At 55.8% G+C, this 22,114-nt stretch overlaps 2 protein-coding genes across 5 annotated transcripts; one reads left to right on the top strand and one right to left on the bottom strand.

Annotated features, from left to right (window-relative positions):
* The first annotated feature begins 297 nt into the window (after window positions 1-297).
* On the top strand, window positions 298-14,025 carry CDH15 (cadherin 15). 3 transcript variants are annotated; one of them, XM_060185003.1, is made up of 14 exons: window positions 298-434; window positions 5,621-5,779; window positions 5,970-6,125; window positions 6,559-6,703; window positions 7,416-7,576; window positions 8,130-8,258; window positions 8,518-8,703; window positions 10,359-10,612; window positions 11,411-11,553; window positions 11,682-11,918; window positions 12,335-12,574; window positions 12,727-12,863; window positions 13,076-13,234; window positions 13,533-14,025. In XM_060185003.1, exons 1-14 carry the CDS (start codon window positions 393-395, stop codon window positions 13,731-13,733), a joined length of 2,349 nt encoding a protein of 782 aa, XP_060040986.1. In that variant the 5' UTR covers window positions 298-392; the 3' UTR covers window positions 13,734-14,025. The 3 variants fall into 3 exon arrangements, with proteins under 3 accessions (XP_060040986.1, XP_060040987.1, XP_060040988.1); XM_060185004.1 differs by lacking the exon at window positions 8,518-8,703; XM_060185005.1 differs by lacking the exon at window positions 12,727-12,863 and having other exon boundaries at window positions 13,533-13,672.
* Window positions 14,021-18,738, bottom strand: SLC22A31 (solute carrier family 22 member 31). Of its 2 annotated transcripts, XM_060185006.1 has the most exons (10): window positions 18,295-18,738; window positions 17,967-18,032; window positions 16,939-17,042; window positions 16,680-16,834; window positions 16,305-16,473; window positions 15,981-16,126; window positions 15,795-15,903; window positions 15,494-15,705; window positions 14,926-15,037; window positions 14,021-14,622 (listed from the first exon to the last, which is right to left on the bottom strand). In XM_060185006.1, the coding sequence occupies exons 1-10, from the start codon at window positions 18,667-18,669 to the stop codon at window positions 14,331-14,333; spliced, it is 1,740 nt and encodes a 579-aa protein (XP_060040989.1). In that variant the 5' UTR covers window positions 18,670-18,738; the 3' UTR covers window positions 14,021-14,330. The 2 variants fall into 2 exon arrangements, with proteins under 2 accessions (XP_060040989.1, XP_060040990.1); XM_060185007.1 differs by lacking the exon at window positions 17,967-18,032 and having other exon boundaries at window positions 14,022-14,622.
* Between the last annotated feature and the right edge of the window lie 3,376 nt (window positions 18,739-22,114).

The raw sequence follows: 22,114 nt of genomic DNA, 5'->3' as shown, positions 1-22,114 counted from the left end.
CGGGCCTTCTTCCCACTCCAGCACCAGACCCCAACCTGACCTCCCAGGACCACTGACCCCTGCTTCTCTGCAGCCCGAGCACCTTCGCTCTCACAGGCCCCGCCCCTTGCCCTGTCACTCACTCCAAGTCCTGCTCTGCTCTGAGCCACCACTCAGTCAAGGCCACGCCCCATCCAAACACGAGCTGTCACTCAGCTATGGCCCTGCTCAGACCACGCCCCGTGCACTTGATACCGCCCAGTCCAAACACATATGCTGTCGCTCAGCTCCAGCCCCGCCCAGTCCCCGCCCCACACACGTGCTGTCACTCCCGCTGCCCACACTTGTGCTGTCACTCAGGCAGGCGGCTGGTAGTCCAGGCGGGACACTCGCTGCGCTGCTGCTGCGGACCCATGGACGCTGTGCTCTTCCTGACTCTCGGGCTGCTGGCCCAGGTAAGGACTCATTGCGGCCGCGTCCTAAAAGACTTGTGTCCCTGGGAGACCCTGGGCCATGGTGGGCAGCTGTCCAGAGGTCTCTGGCATGGAGCATGATCACCCTAGTGCCAGCCGGCAGGGCCAGTGCCCACTCTCCTCTGATAACTCTCCTCCCGTGGGGGAACCTGTATCCAGAGAGCCAGGTCCTGCCACCCCCCAAGCTGCCACCATTACACTTGTCCCTGCCCTGTGATCTTCACAAGATCAGGAAGGAGTGGAGCAAACACAGGCTACTGTGTGGGCACCCCAGGCTGGGGCCACCTCTCCTCATTCTCTGGGTTGCTGGATCGTGTTGGACTGGGCCAGGAGCAGAGCTGAGCTGCAGTCGCAGGTTAGGATCCAGGTGAATAGTGGTCACAACTGGACTCAGTGGACTAAAAGCTTAGCATGGGCTTATCTAGGTGGGCCAGAGGGCTGTGAATGCTGCAGAGGGGTTGGCTCTCAGCAGAGCCCCCAACTCCCACAAATCTCCCAGTCCTATGGCTGACTCAGGTTTCAGCCTCTTTGCAGCCATCCCCTGGATGTGAACCCCCAAACTTGGTTCTAGCCACTTCTACTCTATATCTTGGGGACTTCCACTGCCTACTTCCCACCCTGGCCCCGCACCCCACCACACACACACACACACACACACACAACAGTGGCTCCACCAACTCTATGTCCAGCTGGCTCAGCCTTGCTGCCTATGACCTGCCCTCTACAGCCCTCTCCAGAGAGACCAGCACCCTGCAGGGCCCAGATGCCCCCCTACACTGGAATCCACCCCTGATACCACCTCCCCATTTGCTCTAGGGACAACATTTCTCCCCCACCCTGTGGGCAGGTGCTCCTTCACACATTTCTGAGATTGTTCCTGTGAGTCTGGGGGTGTCTGTCCCAGGGAACTCTGCTGTGGGGGAAAGAATAGATCTGAATGCCTTTCCTCCTCTTAGGCTAGCCCTGCCCCACCGCAGACAGCTGGAGACTTGGGGATTCAGGTGGGGGTGGGGGTCTGACTGCTCAAACTCTTCACTGCAGGGTGGCTCAAATTAGCTCTGGTATGGCTGAGCTCCCTCCCCCCACCCAGCTCCCATTTCACTTTGTCCCCTCCTGCTACTGCCTCCAAGATGCCCCTCCACCTACATGATCCCCAAATGCAAGCGGTTTTGGTCAGGGGAAGAGAATGGGGCTGCCCAGGACAAAGGCATAGATCTTTTGTCAATTTGGTGGCCTTGGACTAGCCACACTCAGTCTCTAGAATCTCAGCCTGGGAATTCAGCACCAGTTTCTGTGGACCCCACCCCCATGCCCATAATATCCCTGACACTGGGCCCTACCCTCTCTGGGAGTATAAAGGTGAAACTAGGAGGGCTCCCAAATTCTCTGGAAGGAGGAGGGGACTTAAAGGTCCCCCAGGAACAAGCTGGCTGTTGATTGTGTGTTGTTCACTACGCATGTGCAAAGATCCCAAGCAAGGAAGGAAGCCAGCTTCTGGGCCACTGTCCTCTCACCAAGGCAGAACCGCCCAGAGACCTGAGTGAAGGAAACAGCCCCTTCCCCTTACATCCTCATCCCTCCTCTGAAACCTACAACAGCTGGAGGGGGGCAGGGCACAGGGCTGGGCCCAAGACAGCTGGGTCCATTCCTGGCATGCCTAATGCCATCCAGGAACAGGGTGGCCCAGATTCCGGGTGTGGGAGCAGGGGCTGAGCCTGAGAACCATGTCTGCCTGGAAACAGCTTGACTTGGCCAGCCCCCTGCCCACCACCAAGCACCATCAGAGCCAATGCTTGTCTTTTATTCAGCTGAGACACGTAGGTGGACATGGGGCTCTGGGGGTCCTGGCCCACAAGCAAATATTCAACTCAAGCCCAGGCCCCACTCACCTCTAGCAAGGTCCCTCACTTCCTCCACCACCAACAACATCTGCTCTCTGGCCAGCTGAGTGTACAACCTGCATGCTGCACTCTTTCTTGGCTCCTGGGAGCCAACCCTGATTTATAATTCCTTGTTAGGGATCCATCTAGGTTCCTGTGTGGTCCCCAGGCCCTCACCAGAACAGACTGTGTGGCAGTCCCTCCAAGGTTATGGCACCTTCTCTCCATATTTTCTTGGTGGGATCCAAGTTAAGAGGTCTGGCCCTAAAGCCCAGCTTTCAGTCTTCCATTTCCCAAGCTCTTCCAAAATTTCTTTGAGGGAATCACGATCAAAAACAGGGACTCCGGGACTATCACCCATGACATTCTAATTCAGCTGAATTGAGGACATCTTGAGAAATCACTAATATTAAGGATCTAGGGAGGGACTCTTATAATAATGAAGTTTTGGGACCCTGGCCCCACTGCCAAATCCTGAACCTTCACCTAGTAAGGCCTGCTGGGAAAAGGAGCCTCACTTGGCCCTTCCCAGGCTCTGGTCATAAGACGTAACCCTTAGGATTGGACAGGAATTTCCCTGAGATCTGAGAAGCAGGGAGATAGCATAATGGTTATGAAAAAGACTCATGCCTGAGGCTCTGAAAGGTCCAACCAGCACTATGCATTCTTCTCTAGCTCCTGAAAGCTAGCTCTGCTTTATAATTCCTTGTTAGGAATCCATCTGAGTTCCTGTGTGGTCCCCACCAGAATGGACTACATGGTTCAACCCCCACACCAACATAAGCTGGAACTGAACAATGCTCTGGGGTTGGGGGGGGGGGGGAGTCTGAGAAAAGCCTGAGAAGCATCCAGAAAGCAGCACTGCTATAGGGAGGGCCTGGCTCCCCTCCAACTAGTGCCTCATCTCGTGGGAGGAATGTAAGACACTGCCTGGGCAGTACATGAAAATGGGGACCAAGCTGAGGTCAACCCCAGAGAGGGGCAGCAGCCTGGGTGTCTCCAGTGCTTCTAAACTGTTCTCTCAGATTGAGGTTAAGTCAGGACCACAAGTGAGTGGGGGGACTTCATCAGGCACTCACTAAGGAAAAGGGGTTCACAAGGCCCCTTGATTCTGGGGCACAGGAGTGGACGTTGTGTGTGAACTGTGTCCTTGAGTTTACCAGCAGGTGCCTTTATTTTTTAATTACTTATTTATTTTTATTATTTATTATACTTTTTCTTTATTGGGGGATTAATGGTTTATAGTCGAGAGTAAAATACAGTAGTTTGTATATGTGTAACATTTCTCAGTTTTCCACATAACACTCTAACCCTCCACCTAGGTCCTCCTCCACCATCATGTTTCAGGATCTGAACACTACCCCCCCGACACCCCAGAGTCCTTTACTTTGGTGAAATACATCAATTCCAGTCCAAGTCCCTGCAGATATCTTTAAAGTCCCCTGCACTTAGATGGACCTGTGTGGGCTGCTATGTCCAGGGATAGCACGTCTCCTGAGGCCCTATGGTTCCCAGGCCTTTTCCCCAACTGTATGTCCAGAGCAGGGAGTGGTGGAGGACAACGGACAGACTGAGAGATGCTCCCATCCCCTGTAGCTGAGAGTAGAATTTAGTTGCCCCCATTCTGCACAACACATGCACCCCACCAACCATATCCTGCACGAGGACTCTTCCAGGCTCTGTGGCTTCTGCTGGCCCCTCAGCTTTGGTTGTGGACTCAGGGCTGTGCCTTGGCCTCACCAATCCTGGACCAACAGTCCTCACCACAGGCAGTTTGGAGGTGTCCGGGGGCTCTGTGGTGTGCTGGGGAGAGGCACATGGAGGCCAGGTCAGCATGGCAAAGTCCCTCTAGTCAAGCACACTGGGACTATCCCTACCTCACTAGTGAAGCCCTCAGACTTGCTGTGCCACTGACTTCTTTCCAGCTAAATCTCTGCACCCTGTATAGGCAAGGGTACAGGCTTCCTTGAGGGGCTCCTCTGCTGCTCTCTGTGCAAATGTCTCAGCCTCTCCTGGCATCCTGGGAAGAGGGAGGTGATTGAGGATGCATTCCCTGCCACAGGAGCTCCTACCACCGAAATGCTCAGGAAACAGATGCTGTTTCCACTCACAGGTGATGAAGGCCACAAAGCCTCCACTTGGTGGGAGCACTTTCCTGACCTGCAAGTGGCGTGAGTTTTGGTAGTTTCAAAACAAGCCCCAGTCAGCACTACCATCTGTCAGCTTGGAGAATCCGGGGGCCTGGCCAGCCCTGTCCCTTCTGGAAATCAGGTTTGCCACCATCTGGCCTCCAGGCCTTGAGACGCCAGCCGCCCTGTGAGCTTGGCTTCAGTTTGGACATGACCCCATTCTCTCTTCACAACGTATATGAGGACCCACTGTGCAGGGCCTGCACTGCAAGGCTGGGGCAAGGGAGTTACTGTAAGGTGGCAGGGGTTGGGGGTGTAACACAGCTATCACATTCTCCATTCTCCCCTTGCAGACCCAAAGGCCTTGGGCAAATATGATTCTGGGGGTTAGGGGAGGAGGCTGCTAATTTTGGGCTAAAAGGCTGGAGTAAAAACTCAAGCTGATTCTGTAGTTTTGGGAGGAGCTTTTGGGGGGGTGGTCTGTGGAGACTCTAAGGGCATCTCTGCTCAGTCCACTCACTCACACTACTGCCACCCCCGGAGGCCTTTATAGGAGTGAGGGCCCCTACTCCAACCCCTTTGAGCCATTAGAGGTAGAGGGACAGCTCTGGCACCAGGCTGAAGTGGGGGGGGGGGGACAGGCTTCCCTTCTCTGGTCCTTGATAGACCCTCAGGAATTCCACTTGTGAATCCTGCCCCCACCCCTTTGTCATAGGGTCCCTGCTCCCCTCCCATACACACACAGATCCTGACACACATGGGGGAGGAACACTCCAGAGGACTCTTCTCTCTGGTATGGCAGGCCCCCAACCCAGACAGCCCAGCTGTTGCTCAGGCAGCTGTACTTGCTCACCACTTAGTCACGGTTCTGGGAGCAAGAGCTGCCCTCTGCCCTCTAAGCAACTCCCATGCTCCCAAGCCCCCACCCTGAGTACACAGAGAGTCCCCTCCCCCCACAGCCCCTGTGCTGAGGGCTCCCGTGAGGACTAGAGACAGATGCTAGCTTTGAGGGGTCCAGGCCTGAGTCATGGCTGTTGGCTTTGATTGGGGCTGATGCCCTAACCCCTGAGGCAGGGCCTGCTCATTAACTGTCCCCCACTGGGGCTCACACACCCACTCTGGGCCAGCACTGTGTGATGGCTGTCTGTCTGTGTTGCAGAGTCTGGGTCTGTCTGCGGGTGTCTCTAGGCTGAAGAGGCCCAGCACCCTGTACCCCTGGCGCCAGCCTCCTGCACTAGGCCGTGTGCGAAGAGCCTGGGTCATTCCCCCCATCAGCGTGTCAGAGAACCACAAACGCCTTCCTTACCCTCTGGTGCAGGTAAGGTGGGGTAGAATGGGGTGTGAGGAGCTGGAAACGGGGGTGGTCCCTGCTACATCCTGAAGGCCAGTGGGAAATGTAGGGTGGTCACAGACTGAGTTCACAGGCTGAGCCCTCACTTCAGCTGGGGCAGAGGACAGAGGAGACTCTGGGGTCATATTCAACACCCCATCTCCTCCCCCACCCTCAGATCAAGTCTGACAAGCAGCAGCTCGGCAGCGTCCTCTACAGCATCCAGGGGCCAGGTGTGGATGAGGAGCCACGAGGTGTGTTCTCCATCGACAAGTTCACGGGGAAGGTGTTCCTGAATGCCATGCTGGACCGGGAGCAGACTGATCGCTTCAGGGTGAGCCCCAGAAAGGAGGGCACCCTTCCACCAGGCCAGTCCTGTTGGGTCCTTAGTCCAGAAGTTTCTCCAGCAAGATTCCAACTACTTAGCTAGAAATGAGAGTGGTGTGAAGGGCAGGGACTTGGGAGTAGGATGTAGGACCTAGAACCCAAGGGAACAAGTGCCCAGGATTCTTTTCCATCTAACAGATGAATAGACAGGTCCATGGAGGCAACTTGTCCTGAATGAGAAGAACTGGGAACTTTCCCAAGAAACACTAGTGGCAGGCCCCCTACCCGGCATCATTGGTGGGGTCATGGTGTCATGCAGACACTCAGGGCACAGGTGAATGCCTATAGGATCTCAATTATCAGAGGTGGGGAATCACATGTGAAAAAGGTTGAGTCACCAGATTTCAAGGTCACAGTGCCAGCTATTGCTCTCTGTCTAGCTGAGGGCCTTTGCACTGGACTTGGGAGGTTCCACCTTGGAAGAGCCCACAGACCTAGAGATCGTGGTTGTGGACCAGAATGACAACCGCCCAGTCTTCCGGCAGGAGGTGTTCACAGGGAGTGTGCTGGAGGGTGCTCCGCCAGGTAAGAGAACCCAGCCCCCACTGCCACTGGCACCCAGCCAGGAGGGGAACTTCCCACAGGGATTTTGGGCAGGGGAATCCAGGATTCTCTATAAGCAAGAATCTCAGGAGTCGGGCGGTAGCGCAGCAGGTTAAGTGCAGGTGGTTCAAAGTGCAAGGACCCGGCGTAAGGATCCCAGTTCCAGCCCCCAGCTCCCCACCTGCAGGGGAGTGGCTTCACAAGTGGTGAAGCAGGTCTGCAGCTGTCTATCTTTCTCTCCCCCTCTCTGCCTTCCCCTCCTCTCTCCATTTCTCTCTGTCCTAACTAACAGTGACATAAATAACAATAATAGCTACAACAACAACAACAAAACAAGGTCAACAAAAGGGAAAAATAAATAAATAAATATGAATGAAAGAAAGAAAGAAAGAAAGAAAGAAAGAAAGAAAGAAAGAAAGAATCTCAGAGTTTCTTCTAAGGTCCCAAATACAAGAGAACATTGCTGCTCAGTGTGGTGGAGCTTCTCCATCTCTGTTGGGACCAGAGGGCCTACCCTCTGCCCTGTGTCTCAGTCACTGGACAGCATGGTGACTGGCAGGAAGGTGTTTGTCCCACTGGCAGGGACATTATCTCTGTCCCCCGACCCCTCAGGCAAAAGGTTCAGCTAGGGAGACTGCAGGGAAGTTGTGAGAGGTCAGGTGTGGCCCCACACACACATCCCTGTTCCTCCCAGGCACCTATGTGACCAAGGCAGAGGCCACAGATGCTGATGACCCAGAGACAGACAACGCGGCACTGCGCTACTCCATCCTAGAGCAAGGGGGCCCCCAGCTCTTCAGCATTGATGAGCACCTGGGAGAGATCCGCACCGTGCAAGTGGGCCTAGACCGTGAGGTGAGGTGCCCAGCACTGCAGACACCCAGCCTGCCAGGCTGAAGGCCCTCCAGAGGATGTTCAGCAAGAACCATCCCAGCTGTATCCTCTCCTGTCATCTCTATCCTAACCTTTCCCTCCACTGCTTTCATCCTCTGCCACTCACTCACTACCAGGCTTCTTTGTGGTCTAGCACCTCCAGGAACGTTAGACCCCCTGTCCCCTGCCTGCTTTTGGTTGACTCCCTGAGAGCTGCTATTCAGCCTCCCTGTGCCACTGGTTGGGGTGCCCAGTGCTCCTCCCAAACTCCTTGATGCCTTAGCATCCAGCTCTGCACTGCTTGTCCCATGTAACAAAGGATTTTTTTCCCACTAGGGGAGGCTGGGTAAATTGGTGCTATGGGACTTCTTGGCCCAGGATGGGGGACTGAGAGATGCCTGGGGCACATTGTGCGCAGGTCCTTGGAGCCAGCGGCTCCTCCCATTCACCCACAGAGCCATTCTGTGAGGGTCCTGCTCTGTGCTGCTAAGGGCCCTTTTGCAGCCTGGTTACTGATTCATGTCACCCACCCCAGGTGGTTGCTGTGTACAACCTGACCCTGCAGGTGGCAGACATGTCTGGAGATGGTCTCACTGCCACTGCCTCAGCCATCATCACCCTGGAGGACATCAATGACAATGCCCCAGGCTTCACCAGGGATGAGGTGACACCCCACACCCTGCCTGGGGCTCCCTTCCTGCCTCTTCTAGATGGAGATGAGGGGCTACATAATAGGCAGGGACTGGGTGCAGAAACCTGAGCTATAGGACTCAGGGGATAATTGAGTAGGTCAAAGTCCCTGGCAAGAAGCATCCCCCAGTTTTCCTGTACCCATCAGCCAGCAAGAATGTCTCCCCTGGCACACGGGGCCCTCCCATCCCATCATCCCCACCATGTCAGAGTAACTGGGCTGGCTCCTCCAGTTCTCCCTGCAGGCCACAGAGGCTATCGGCGGCTTGGACGTGGGGCGGCTTGAGGTGGAAGACAGGGATTTACCAGGGTCCCCCAACTGGGTGGCTAGGTTCACCATCTTGGAGGGTGACCCCAATGAGCAGTTTGCTGTCCGCACAGACCCCAAGACCAACGAGGGCGTGCTGACAGTGGTCAAGGTGAGTCTGTCTTCCTCATCCACAGCTGTTCAGTCCTGGGGCACTGTCTGATCCTTCCCAGGAGAGAACAAGAGGGCACCAGAGAGCCTGACTATAGGGCAGAGAAGCTTTCCACAGCCCGTGGGGCCACTATGCAGTGCCATTTGTCACAGGTGCTTACCACCAGATAAAAATGGGGGCAGCCAAATATTGCCACATTCTGTGATGCACATACATCACTGCAAGGAGGGGTCGGGTAAACTTTATTGCTGGGAGTCATGCACACTGGTTGTGGTTGGGGGCCATGGACTGCAAACTAGAAGCAGACCCTTCCCTGGAGCCCATCAGTTCCGTCTTTACCTGCTGTGGTGTAGCAAGGCCCATTGGGTATCTTCTATGGAAGGAGCCCACTAGGTAGAGGGTGACAAATCACCTCTCCCCTGCCTTTGGCACAGCCAGCTGAGTGTTCAAGTCACTGGAGGACAAGCCACTGGGGCACACACACAGGTGATCACTGGCACACAACAAATTTGTGCTATAGTGATGAAATTTGCCTGTCATGTCTGCATTACTCATTGTGCCTTTTGGTCCTGCACACTTTTTCTTTTCTCTTCTTTTTTTTTTTTTTTGATAAAGACAAAATTTGAGAGGGAAGGGGGAGAGAGAGAGGGAGACAGACAAAAAGACACCTTCAGCACTGCTTCACCATTTATGAAGCTTCCCCACTGCAGGTGGGCTGGAGGCTTGAACCGGGGTCCTGTTACACTGTAATGTGTGCACTCAACCAAGGGCTAGGCAGTAGCACACCCAGTTAAGCACACATAGTACTATGCGGAAGGACCTGTGAGAGCACCTGGATTCAAGTCCCTGGTCCCCAGTTGTAACAGAGATGCTTCATAAGTAGTGAAGCAGGCCTGCAGGTGTCTTTCCCTATCTCCCCTCCCCTCTCAATTTCTGTCTTCTCGAATAAAATAAAATTTAAAAAGGGGGAAAATAGCTGCTGGGAGTGATGGATTCATAGCACCAGAGCCAAGCTTCAGTGATAACCCAGGAGCCAAAATAAATAAAATAGATAAACAAATAGAAAAAGAAAAATGTGTGCACTCAGCCAGGTGTGCCACTGCCCACCCCCTTCTCACACATACACACAAACTTTTCTTTTACTTTTTAGATGTCTTTATTATTTTTTCAGGTAGGCAGAGAGTGAAAGAGACCACAGCACTGAAGCTCCCTTCAGTGTGGTGGGGAGACAGGGCTTGAACCTGGGTCACACAGATGGCCAAGCAGCACACTATCCAAATGAGCTGTTTTGCCAGCCCATATGTCTTTATTATGGGGCGATTTATTTTATTATTAATTATTATTATTATTATTGTGTCTGTGTGTGAGAGAGAGAGTGAGAGAGAATCAGAGCGCTATTCAAGCATAGGTAGCATCAGGAGAAAAACTCAGAATCTCACACTCATACAAGTTCTGTGCTCTACCATTAAGTCACTTTCCTAGCCACATGATGTTTATATTTCAAGGTTAACCAGGCAAAGGGAAGCAGGGGGCTCTCAGGACAGGCCAGGGTGGTGGTGCCCTGGGAGCTGTCCATAACCTGAGTACCTGAGTGTGGGGTGGAAAGGGGTGCCGTGGTTTGAGCAATCTCCTCTCCCATTGCTTATACTCTGCAGCCCCTGGACTACGAGACCCGGAAGCACTACCAGCTGACAGTGGCTGTGCACAATGAGGCCCCGCTGCAGGCAGCCACCCCTAGGGCCATTCGGGGCCAGGCTAGGGTCAGTGTGCGGGTGCAGGACGTGAATGAGCCACCTGTGTTCCATGAGAACCCTCTGCGGACCAGTGTGGCAGAGGGGGCAGCCCCAGGAACATCAGTGACCACCGTCTTTGCCCGAGACCCTGACACACAGCAACCTCAGAGGCTCAGGTGGGGCCCTTGGGCAAGGTGGAGGTTACCTGCGGGTAACTATGGGATCTGACCAGGAGCTGGGTCAGAAATCAAAGTGCTCATTTGGGACTCAGGAAGTTCATGTTTCATATATGAGTTCATACCAGGCAGGGCTGGTTCTGACATGGCCACAGTCTGGCCACCCTAAAAGTGTTTGGCCTGTCTGTCTTATAGGCTCTGCTCCTGTGGGACTGGCTATTTAAATCTTGGGTTTCACCTCTGCCCGGTGCATTCCTGTCCTCTTATATAGTGCCCATGGGTGGCTCTGGCTGTCAGAGGTCGGGGTCTTGGACAGTTCATCAGCCTTTCTTCATGCACTGCTGATGGGATAGAAATATCCCATCGTGGGAGTCGGGCTGTAGCGCAGCGGGTTGAGTGCAGGTGGCGCAAAGCACAAGGACCGCCATAAGGATCCCGGTTCGAACCCCGGCTCCCCACCTGCAGGGGAGTTGCTTCACAGGCGGTGAAGCAGGTCTGCAGGTGTCTATCTTTCTCTCCTCCTCTCTGTCTTCCCCTCCTCTCTCCATTTCTCTCTGTCCTATCCAACAATGACAACAACAATAATAATAACTACAACAATAAAACAACAAGGGCAACAAAAGGGAATAAATAAATAAAATAAATATTTTAAAAAAACAAAAAAAATTAAAAAAAAATAAAATAACCCATCTTACGACCGGGGAGGGACTTACCTCAACTGAAGTATGTGTATATGTGTGTGTGTTGTGAACATGTGACCACACCTCAGGCCAACCCTGTCCCCTCCTCCACAAATAGCTACTCCAAAGACTACGACCCTGAAGACTGGCTGCAGGTGGACAGAGACACTGGCCGGATCCAGACTCAGCGGGTGCTCAGTCCAGAGTCCCCCTTCCTCAAGGATGGCTGGTACAGGGCCATCATCCTGGTCCAAGATGATGGTGAGTGCTGAGCCCATGCTGGGCATCCCTGTCCCTACCTGGGAATCATGTGCTCCCCTAGATGGTCTATGGGCTGGGTCAGGAGCTCCCAGGGACTCAAGATGCCCACGGGTCCTTTCCTGCTGCAGCCTCCCCACCCAGCACGGCCACGGGGACCCTGTCCATTGAAATCTTGGAGGTCAATGACCATGCCCCTGAACTGACCCTGAGGTCCGGCAGCCTGTGCAGCAAGCCAGACCAAGGATCTGGACTTCTCTTGAGCGCCACGGATGAAGACCTGCCCCCACATGGGGCCCCCTTCCACTTCCAGCTGAGCCCCAGAGTCCCAGAGCTGGCCCAGAACTGGAGCCTCAGCCGGATTAATGGTGAGCCATCCCCAATCTCAGGGAGGTGCAGGAATTGTGTTTTAGCACAGGTGGAGAAACTGAGGTTTAATCTCCATGTGCTTCGTGAGAGCAGAACAGTATGGCTATGACTCCAAGAAGCTGCTCTTGGGCTTCACTCAGCCCCCCACCCTGGGGTGGTTAGGTCCCATCCCACCATGTCTCCTAGCTCCCCCTAGCGGGAGAGGTCCATTACCACGTGGGACAAGTAGTGCGGAGTCAGATGCTAATACACCAAGAAAGCTGGATGGTGCTCTCAGTGCTCTAGTCAGTGGCACTGGGAGGTTATGGAGATCAGTTCTCAGGGAGTGAGCCTACAACAAGCAGGGGGCTAAGGTCCGAGAGCGCAGCGGTAGCACAGCGAGACCCAGCTGACTCGCAAACCCGTGCCCCTGTAGTGAGTCACGCGCGCCTGCGGCTGCGCCACCAAGTGCAGGAGGGTCTGCACCGCCTCAGCCTGCTGCTCGGGGACTCGGGGCAACCACCCCTGCAGCGCGAGCAGCCCCTGAACGTGACCGTCTGCCGCTGCGACCGAGACGGCGCCTGCCTGCCTGGGGCCGCCGCGCTGCGAGCAGGGGGCGCGGGGCTCAGTCTGGAAGCCCTGCTCATAGTACTGGCCAGCGGCCTGCTACTGATGCGTAAGTGACCCTCTCGCCTCTCCTCTCCTCCCCGCCGGTAACCGGCCCTTGCGTCCCCGGGAACCCGACCACTATGCCTCGCTTCCACAACCCCCACCCCAGGCCCACGGCCCGGCGGGGACCCGCACCCACCTCCCCTTCCACCTGCCTAGTGCTCGCCCTGCTCGTGGCCTTCCTGGCACGGTTCCGCCGGCAGCCGTGGGACAAGGGACTTCTGCACGGGTTGCAGGACGACCTCCGGGACAACATCCTCAACTACGATGAGCAGGGGGGCGGGGAGGAGGACCAGGTGAGTGACGGGGTTGTGGGGACAAAAGCGCAGAGCGAGCTATGGGGAGGGGGTCCCTGCCGGTGGCGCCCAGCTTCAGAAGGGACCCCAACTGGTCTGCTGCGTCTACCCCCCGGGAACCCCCCCCCCCAGTCGCAAGCCGTCCTGGGAAGGTGCCTGGGATGGAAACTCCTGCGGGTCTGGCTGAGCTCCCTCTGCCTGCTTGGCCTCAGGACGCCTTCGACATGGAGCAGCTGCGCCACTCAGCCGAGCTCAGGGTCCGCCCAGGGCGGCCTCCACTGCGCCGAGATGCTCCATCAGGCCACGTGCGGCCCCAGCCTCCCCGAGCGCTGCCCACCAGCCCAGCTGATATTGCGGACTTCATCAGTGATGTAGGTGCCCACGCTGGCGAGGCAGGTGCTAGGTGTGGCCGTTCGGGCAAGGGCGCCTGGTTGGGAAGGGCTTGAGTGAGCAGACTACTGGGGTACAGCAGGACTGAACCACCCAGAGGGGCCTTTTCTTGTTTTTCAGTCTGTATCCTGGGGCAGGTGCTCCAAGAGTACTCTGGGCTCTAGACCCCTAGGGCACTGGGTGTGTGTGGGGAGGGGGGATAGAGCACACGTGTGCAGGGGCAGAGGTTACCTGGAGGTGTCAGTGTATCCTGAGCTCTGTGGCCTCTCCTCTCCACAGGGCTTGGAGGCTGCAGACAGTGACCCCAGTGTCCCCCCCTATGACACTGCCCTCATCTATGACTATGAAGGAGATGGCTCTGTGGCTGGGACACTGAGTTCCATCCTTTCCAGCCTGGGAGACGAAGACCAAGACTACAGCTGCCTCCGGGACTGGGGCCCCCGCTTTACACGGCTGGCAGACTTGTATGGACCCCCATGATGTGAAACCATCTCCTGAACACAGAGGGTAGCAATCTGACCACAGAGGCCAACTGGACACCCCTCATGTGGCCAGTGCCCAACTGATCTTTGTCAAGTAGCAAGAGAGACTAGCCTTGTGGCCTTGGGCTATGATTCTCTAGGGGAGGCCTAGTCCCATGGAGGGGGGCACAGCACAGGAAAGTGTTCCCTGTCTAGAGCCTCCACTCCCAGCCCTGCCCCCCACCCCTGGCCAGTTTGGTATTTGTACTGGAAGTCACAAATGTGAATTAAAGCATCTTATGTCCACTGGTGCACTGACCGCAGGAAGGTGCAGAGCGCACAGACCTGTTGCTGAGTTAGGAGACACTTGGGCTTGGTTGTGGGCCCCACAGAGGGGAGCAGGAGTCCCTATACCCCCAAGTGTAGCCAGAGGAAAGAACTGAGTTCCATGGAACCCTTTATCATGTACCCATGAGCAGGCCACCTTTCACACTGTCCCCATGGCTCCCTCCTGAGATAAGCTGTAGTCTGTGCAGATAGACCTCTGTCCGGCCCTGGGTCTAACTCCTGGTACTGCTGTGCCTTGGCTCTCAAGGGCCACTGGGCCTGAGTACTGCTATGGGAGGTGCACAGCTTGGGGGGTTGGCGGCAGAAGAGGCAGGTTATCAGAGTGAGGGTGGCTTCGCAGGAGTGGGGAGCGGCAGAGGCGGTCGGCATCTGGCAGTGACTGGGGCAACGCACGGCCACGGCTCTCGGGCAGCAGCAGGACACAGAGTAGCGCCAGCAACGTGAAGGCAGCAAACAGCATGTGCTGCAGGAAGAAGCTTTGCCGGCTATGCATGTTGGCCATGGGTGTGGCTGCCTGGCCCAAGAACCCAGCACCCAGCACAAGGCCCAGCCCAGCCCCCCTGCAGAAAAGAACATGGTGGGTACAAATGAGTGGTGCCCCTAGACAGGGGGACAAGAGAGACATGGGTATGCAGCCTGAATGCCCCTCAATGGGCCCTGATGTGAGTGGCAGAAGCCTGGGCTATGGAAGCTTCTTGTTCAAAAGCAGTGTTTGATCGTCGACAACTTAGTCTCCAGAGGTTTCCTTCCTCCTCCTCCCCTTCCTGGGATTCTCAATATATGTCCCCTAGGCCACCCAGAGAAACAGACTTGTTGACAGAAGGGGGGGGGTTGGTGTGGGGGGACTCACCAGCCAACCTCACCTGATCACTGTGGGGAAGACCTCGGCAGCAAAGAGGCAACTGAGTGCCGACACCACTTGGGAGGCCAGGAGCCCCAGAACAGAGAGGGCCAGTGCTATCCAATGCGGCAGGTCTGGGGACAAGGAGCATGGTGCCATCAGAGGTGCCCATAAGGCTCATCTTTCCTTTGGATATTGCCCTTGTGCACTCTCCAGAGGACCTTGCTGTACAACCTGATCCCCAGGCTCACCTGACTACATTCTCAATGCCTCAGAGCAAGGAACCTAACACTCAGTAACCTTCTCTCCCACTTCCTGATGTCCTGGCCCATCACCCACAGAATATGCCTACAGGAGTCTGTGTCTTAGGGGTCCTCCAGGACCATCCTGTAATGATCAGCTGCCCTGCCCTTCATGCTAAACTCTATAGAATCAGGAGTTCAGGATGCCTCTGTACAAATCAGATGCTGTTGGCCTCTTAACTCTTTGGGTCTCAGTTTCCCCAGGTACACAGTGGAGAGATGGACCCCAAAGCCCCCTTGGGTGGCCCTGGAAGAGGTTGACCCCAGGACCTATCATGGAGTACTCACAGTGGGTCCCAGCAAGAAGCAACAGGGAGGCCAAGCCCATGGCGAGGGTTCCCAGCAGCAGGATGGTTCGGCGCCCACAGTGGTCAGTTGTCAGCAGCAACAGGACAATGGCTGTGGCCTCCAGACCAGCAGATAGAAAGTAGGGCAGATAGAAGGCCTCCCTTGGGGCCAGGGTGCGCAGGAAACTGGCTCGGATGCCCCCACCAATCAGCCTGAAAAGACAAGAGAACAGTGGGCTCCCACGGACCCCACCCGGGAGGGGGCACCCCTTATCCTCCCATGCTTTCTTTCCCCTTCTCACGAACTGAAGCCCAGGATGAGGCCATTTTTCCAAGCAACGCAGGTGTGGCGCAGCTCAAGGATGGAGTGGTACTGGGACTGGGGGCTCCCCATAGACAGCATGTCCAGCTCTGCGACCAGGGACACAAGGGGTGCGAATGCCTTCCCTCTCCTCTAGCCCTCCTGTCCCCTGGCTGTGGGGGGTTACCTGTGGCCAGAGAGCCCTCCTCTTCTGAGCTCTCCTCAGGGTCTAAGCCACTGGCTTCTGCAAAATGCCACAGGATCTTCCTGGCTCGGGTCAGCTGTCCTGTGGCCAGCAGCCATCGAGGAGACTCAGGGAACAGAGTTGAGAACCTGCAGGGTGGGGCAGGTGGTGGTAGGTCTCCCCACAGACAAGCTCCCTCTTCAGACCTAAGGTCAGACATTCTGTGACTTCATGTGCCATGCAGCATGTCTGGGGCCCCACAGGGCTGCAGAGAGAAGCTACACATGGCAGTTGCATGGGCCACTGTCCCAGCTCCAGAGCACTCACCCCCAAAAGAGCAGCAAGAGTCCCATGGCCAGGGCACTTAACCCCTGCAGGAGGCGCCAGTCCTGTGCCAGCAATGCCAGGCCAGGCAGCAACAGGTTGCCCGCCACTAGGAAGAGGCCAGCACCCATGGTGAAAACCAGGCGGTGTGGGGGATCGCACAGCTCCAGACCTAAATAGACACAGAAAGACTGAGATTGGGCCTCTTGGAAATGGTGCTGACTTACAACTGTCTTGTCCAGAAATTGCACCTGAGCCCACCAGCGGACACAGCACCCTGTCAGCAGTGCTCCCCACCCCTGGAGCTGGCACTCCCATGTGCCATCTGCATGGTTGAGTCTGATCAGTCACTTGCTCACTGTTCTCCATGGTACTCACGAGCTACATAGAGTGCAAGGAAGACCCCTGCCAAGGCTCCCCCATGAAGCAGCCGCAAGACCAGCAGGGCAGGGAAGCTGGCAGCCAGGGCCTCACAGGCCCCCAGGCCTGTGGCCAGCAATAGGGTGCCCACAAACACAGCCCGGCGACCAAACCTGATGGACAGTAAGAGACACAGATACAGGTTAAGGCAGTTCAGGGAAGTCAGGGGCTTGAAGATGGGGGGGGGGGGGGTAGAAGGGCAGGGGCAGTTTCTCACCAGTCACAGCATGTGCCCAGGACTATACAACCCAGTAGCCAGCCCAGGAGGTGGCTTGTCTGCTCCAGGGGCACCTTCCAGCCATCCTCACACACAAGGTCCCACTGCCAGGAATACGAGATTCTGCTGTAGGCTCTCCTACACTCAACCACAAACCCCACTCCCACCTCCTACCCCCCACCCCCACCATGCTGAGGAACAAGAATGTGCTGTTCTTACCCCATATGGGAGGCACAGAGAGGGGAGGGACATGTTTGAGGTCAGTCACGCAGCAGGGTCCCCTAACAATGAGCTCCACACAGAAATGGGATAGTTCCTGCTCTATCTTAGCCCACAGAGGGTAATAATGACTTGGGGGCCCCAGGACATCCCCATGGAGGCCTAAGTCTGATCAAGGGTGGGTAGGATCTGCCTTTCTTCTGATTGGGTCATATCCTTCCCCCTGTAAGTTGACCCTCGATGACTAGTTTCTACTTGTTGTGCCAAGGGCCCTCCACTCCTCCCCCCTCCCTGCTCATTTCAAGAGTGACTCCGGGAACTGGCTGAAGGGCCTTCAGTGCCAAGTGCTCTTGACCTCAGCAGCCCCTCTTTGCCTCCCTGCATGAGTTCCTGTGCCTTCCCACCAAAGCACTGTACACCATTTCTGGCGCACACTTAACTAGAACTACAGCCTTTGTGAAAACTAGTAGATGGCAATTGGTCAGTATGCCAGATGAGGGGTAGGTGAGAGACTAAGAGAGAAGTCCAGCCGGTTTCAGCACCCAGGCAAGTCCAGGCTGAGGCAAGATTGCTGGCCCCCTTGGGGCTGGGGGTAGGGCTGTGACCCAGAGGCAGCCAAACTGAGTGTGATAGAACAGACTGTACCCTCTCCATCTCTTCCCACCAGGCTTTTGCCCACAGTGTACCTGGCACCCACAGGGGCAGACCTGGCTAAATACTCCTCTGAATTGGAAGACGCCTCTCTGGAAAGGTGGGGACCCCGCCACAGCTTGGGGTCAGAGAACATGCAGAATGCAGGTTCTGCTCACCTTTGGCTTCAATTCTCCTCTCCCAGGCTGCCCAGCTACCGTCCTGTCTACCTGAGCACGGTTGTTCTGTCAGGAGACGAGCCCCTGCACATGAGTCCCAGCAGACAGAGGGTTGAGGAGCCAGAGGGATCAGAGGACGAGGGAGGAGGGAAGGGCAGAGAAGCAGGTGAGACAGGGACCTGCGAGAAAGACAGAGGGGACGGTGGAGGCGGGACAGAGGACAGGAAGGAGCAGAGGTCAGCGGGACAGAGGAGGGCAGGGCAGAGGGGGCGCGGAGGAGGAGTAGAGGCCGGGGTGCGAGGTGCGCGGTGCGGGGTGGCCGGTGCACCTGGGTGACAGGACTGCTCCACAGGCCGGCGGCGGGCAGCTCGTAGAACCAGCCGCGAGTGCAGGGCCGCGTGCCATTGGGGCGCGCGCGGGCCCCGGGTTCAGGGTAGCGCAGCAGCAGGCAGGGGCTTCGGGCGCCGGCTCGCAGGCGCGGGAGGCTGGCGTCCAGCAGCGCGGGTCCGCGCAGGCTGCGCAGCGCGGGCGGCAGCAGCGAGGGGTCCGGCCGGCAGTGGTGCGCGGGCAGCGCGGTGAGCAGCGGCTCGGAGCCTAGCGCCAGCCCCAACGCCAAGCACGGCAGCCACGAGGCGGCCGCCAGCAAGCGTCGGGCCCGGCCAAAGCCGCCCGCCGCGCGCAGCACCTGGGCTTCCCGCTCCATCTGAAGCTCCGCTGCCCGCGCGCGTCCCAGACCCGGAGAAGCGGGGAAGAGCGGCCCCCAAGGGCGGAGGGGCGGGGCCTCTCCGTGGAAGGGGCGGGGCATCTGAGTGGGATGGAGGGGCGGGCCCTCTGGTGGGCGGGGTCTGGAGGACCTGGGGGGCGGGGCAGTTGAGTGATGTTAGGCGCTCGTGAGCGGTAGGGAACCTGAAGGTACCCGTGAGGGTGCGGGACTGAGAAGGTGTGGCCTCTGCTTCTGGGCGGAGCGTGGCCAGCGTGAGAAGACGGGGCGTATCGGGGTGACCCTGAGGATGCGGCTCAGAAACGGGGCGGGGCTCCGTTTGGACGTGTTCTACTCGGAGGCGTGGTCTGCGCGACCGGGCTCCGCTCGGGGGCGTGGTCGACGTGGCCCCTGCTACGAGGTGCCCGGCGGCGGCGGTAAGCGACATTGGATGGGCATTGAGCGCCTTGAGGCTGCGGTTTGGGGGTCTTGCTGTCCCCGAGGCCTGGCGACGACACGGGTCACGGACTGGACACGCCGAGCGCACCTCGTGGGGCCGTGAAGTGCGGGACGATCACCAGGCGCCCCTGGGCTGCAGCCAGCGGGCAGCAGCAACGGGCGGGAAGGTCCTCAGGAGCCCGTCCGTAGCCGAGGTCCAAGGACCGCGGACACGGACACGGCTGGAGCGTCCTCGGCAGAGCAAGTCGGTTCAGGAACACCCCCGCCCCTCGGAGTCTCAGGTGTGAACAGGTGTTCAAGAGGTTGCGACTGTGAAGATCCTAATGGAAGGGCGGGCGGGTGTGGGAGTAGATAGCACAATAGTTCTGTGAAGAGTCTCTCGTGCCTGAGCCTCTAAAGTCCCAGGTTCAACCCCTCGCACCACTATAAGCCAAAGCTGATCGGTGCTCTGGTGAAAGCGGGGGTGGAGGACAGAGCTGACCTTCTCAGAGGCCACCTCTATATCAGACAGCTAAAAAAAGAGCCGGGTTCGCTTGAGGCGATCAACCCTAAGCCCGGCAAGCCCCTGCCACACTCCAGGTGTGTGACTCCTCCCACCTGAGTGTCTCAAGGTTCATCCTTGGCTGAGGCACATCTGCTCCTTTCCCAGCGCTCCCCAGGTCACGTGTCCGTCCTGTCCTGCGTGGGTTGGGGCGCCACTCCATTCTACCCACTCTGAGTTTTGGTACATGAAGACAGGTATTGCAGGAGTCCCTGTCTTCTGTTCCCGGTGCCAGTGTCAGCTGTGACTCAAAGGCGACCAGTCTGGTAAAGAGTATTCAGGAAGAGCCACAACGCTGTTGGGATGTGAACAGATCAAAAGCCAGAAGGGGAGCCTCTTGCACAGGAAATGGGGCACCTCTGCAGCAGTTCAGGGTGGGTGGTAGGGTCGGACCCTGGGCTCCTCCTTGGTGGGAAGCTGTGCAGGGCAGAACAGCACTTCTGTCAGGGGACAACTTCCTGTTTGGAGGTATGAGGGGAGCCACTTCTGTGGGGTACAGTAAAACAGGTATTTAGAAATGATGGGGTGATGGGCTTGTGACCACTGACCCCAAATTAAAGTTTCCATGGTCATGTTCCCAGGAATGGTAGCTGGCTTAGTGATGAGTCTGCTGAATTGTCCAAGAACATCCCTCTCCCACTTTATTTTTTCACAGCGGAACAATTTTATACCCCTCCTAGCAAGTTAGGGTCACCTAGTCCCCTGTTTGCTGAAGAAAAAAAGGGGGTACCACTAGTGGAGGTGGAATTTGTGATGGTTTGAATTCTCATTCTCCTGAGGCTGGTGGTATTGATGAGATTGTCCCGCACTCGTTGCTGTTAGTGGAGAAACACCTGATGAAATCCTGTACCCACTGTCACATGGGTAGCATGGCTCTATGTTCAGTCATAAGACAGTGATGTAGATGTCTTATCACTTAGGTGATATACAGTGTTTTCTCTGACCTGTAAGAATGTCTTCACTTGGGGCCAGGTGGTGGCGCACCTGGTTAAACGAACACACTACAGTGCGCAAGGAACCAGGTTCAAGCCCCTGGTCCCCACCTGCAGGGGGAAAGTTTCACATGTAGTGAAGCAGGGCTGCAGGTGTCTCTCTGTCTCTCTCCATCTCTATCGCCCCTTCCCTTAAATTTCTCTCTGTCTCTATATAATAAAAAATAAATAAATAAATTAGAAAAAAAATTTTAAAAAAAGAATGTCTTCACTTTCTTTTTTTTTTATATCTTTTTACACCAGCAGAACTGCTTCACCGCTTGTGAAGAGACCCCCCCCCCCAGCAGGTGGGGAGCCGGGGGCTTGAACCAGGATCCTTATGCTTTGCACCATGTGCACTTAACCTGCTACGATACCGCCCGGCCCCCTGTTTTCACTTTCTTGATGGCGTCCTTTGATACACAACATTTAATGTTTTTAGTTTATCACTATTATTTGCCAGTTGACTCTCCAGCTATCAATGTAGAAGAGTTTGGCAGCTCTGCAGTCTCACTCACATGGATTCTCTTTTTTTATCTTTTGTGACCAGACTGAGGCCTGGTACCTGCATGGTTCCACCATTCCTGGTGGCTTTTTTTTTTTCCTTTAGAGGGGAGAGATACAGAAGGAAATCCACTACTCTACTACTCATGAAGCTTCCCCCCCATAGTTGGGGGCTGAGAATAGGAACCCAGGTCCTCACACTTAGAAAGGTATATTCTTCCCCACTTCACAGGCGGTGAAGCAGGTCTGCAGGTGTCTATCTTCCTCCCCCCGTCTGCCCCTCCTCTCTCCATTTCTCTGTCCTGTCCAACAACAACGACATCAATAACAACAATAATTCCCAGTTCGAACCCCGGTTCCCCACCTGCAGGGGAGTCGCTTCACAGGTGGTGAAGCAGGTCTGCAGGTGTCTATCTTTCTCTCCTCCTCTCTGTCTTCCCCTCCTCTCTCCATTTCTCTCTGTCCTATCCAACAACAATAATAACTACAACAATAAAACAACAAGGGCAACAAAAGGGAATAAATAAATAAAATAAATATAAAAAAATTAAAAAATAACAACAATAATAACTACAACAATAAAACAAAGGCAACAAAAGGGAATAAATAAATATTTTTAAAAAAGAAAAAATAGAGGGGCCAGGTGGTGGTGCACCTGGTTGAGCGCACATGTTACAGTGCGCAAGGACCCAGGTTCGAGCCCCTGGCCTCCACCTGCAGGGGGAAAGCTTCATAAGTGGTGAAGCAGTGCTGCAGGTGTCTCTCTGTCTCTCTCCCTATCACCCCCCTTTCCTTCTCAATTTCTGACTGTCTCTATCAAGCAAATAAATAAAGATTTTAAAAAAATTAAAAAAAGATTTAAAAAAAGAAAAGAAAAAATAGAAAGGTATGTTCTCCACTGGGAGAGCCAGTAACCACCACATGTGGATTTTCTGACTGGCTTCCAAAATACGGCAGTTGTGTGCATGTGTGG

This window comes from Erinaceus europaeus, chromosome 2, assembly GCF_950295315.1.
Source record: "Erinaceus europaeus chromosome 2, mEriEur2.1, whole genome shotgun sequence".
Taxonomy (NCBI): Eukaryota; Metazoa; Chordata; class Mammalia; order Eulipotyphla; family Erinaceidae; genus Erinaceus; species Erinaceus europaeus.
Note: the sequence above shows the minus strand (reverse complement) of the source record. Positions and strands in the feature narration are given on the sequence as shown.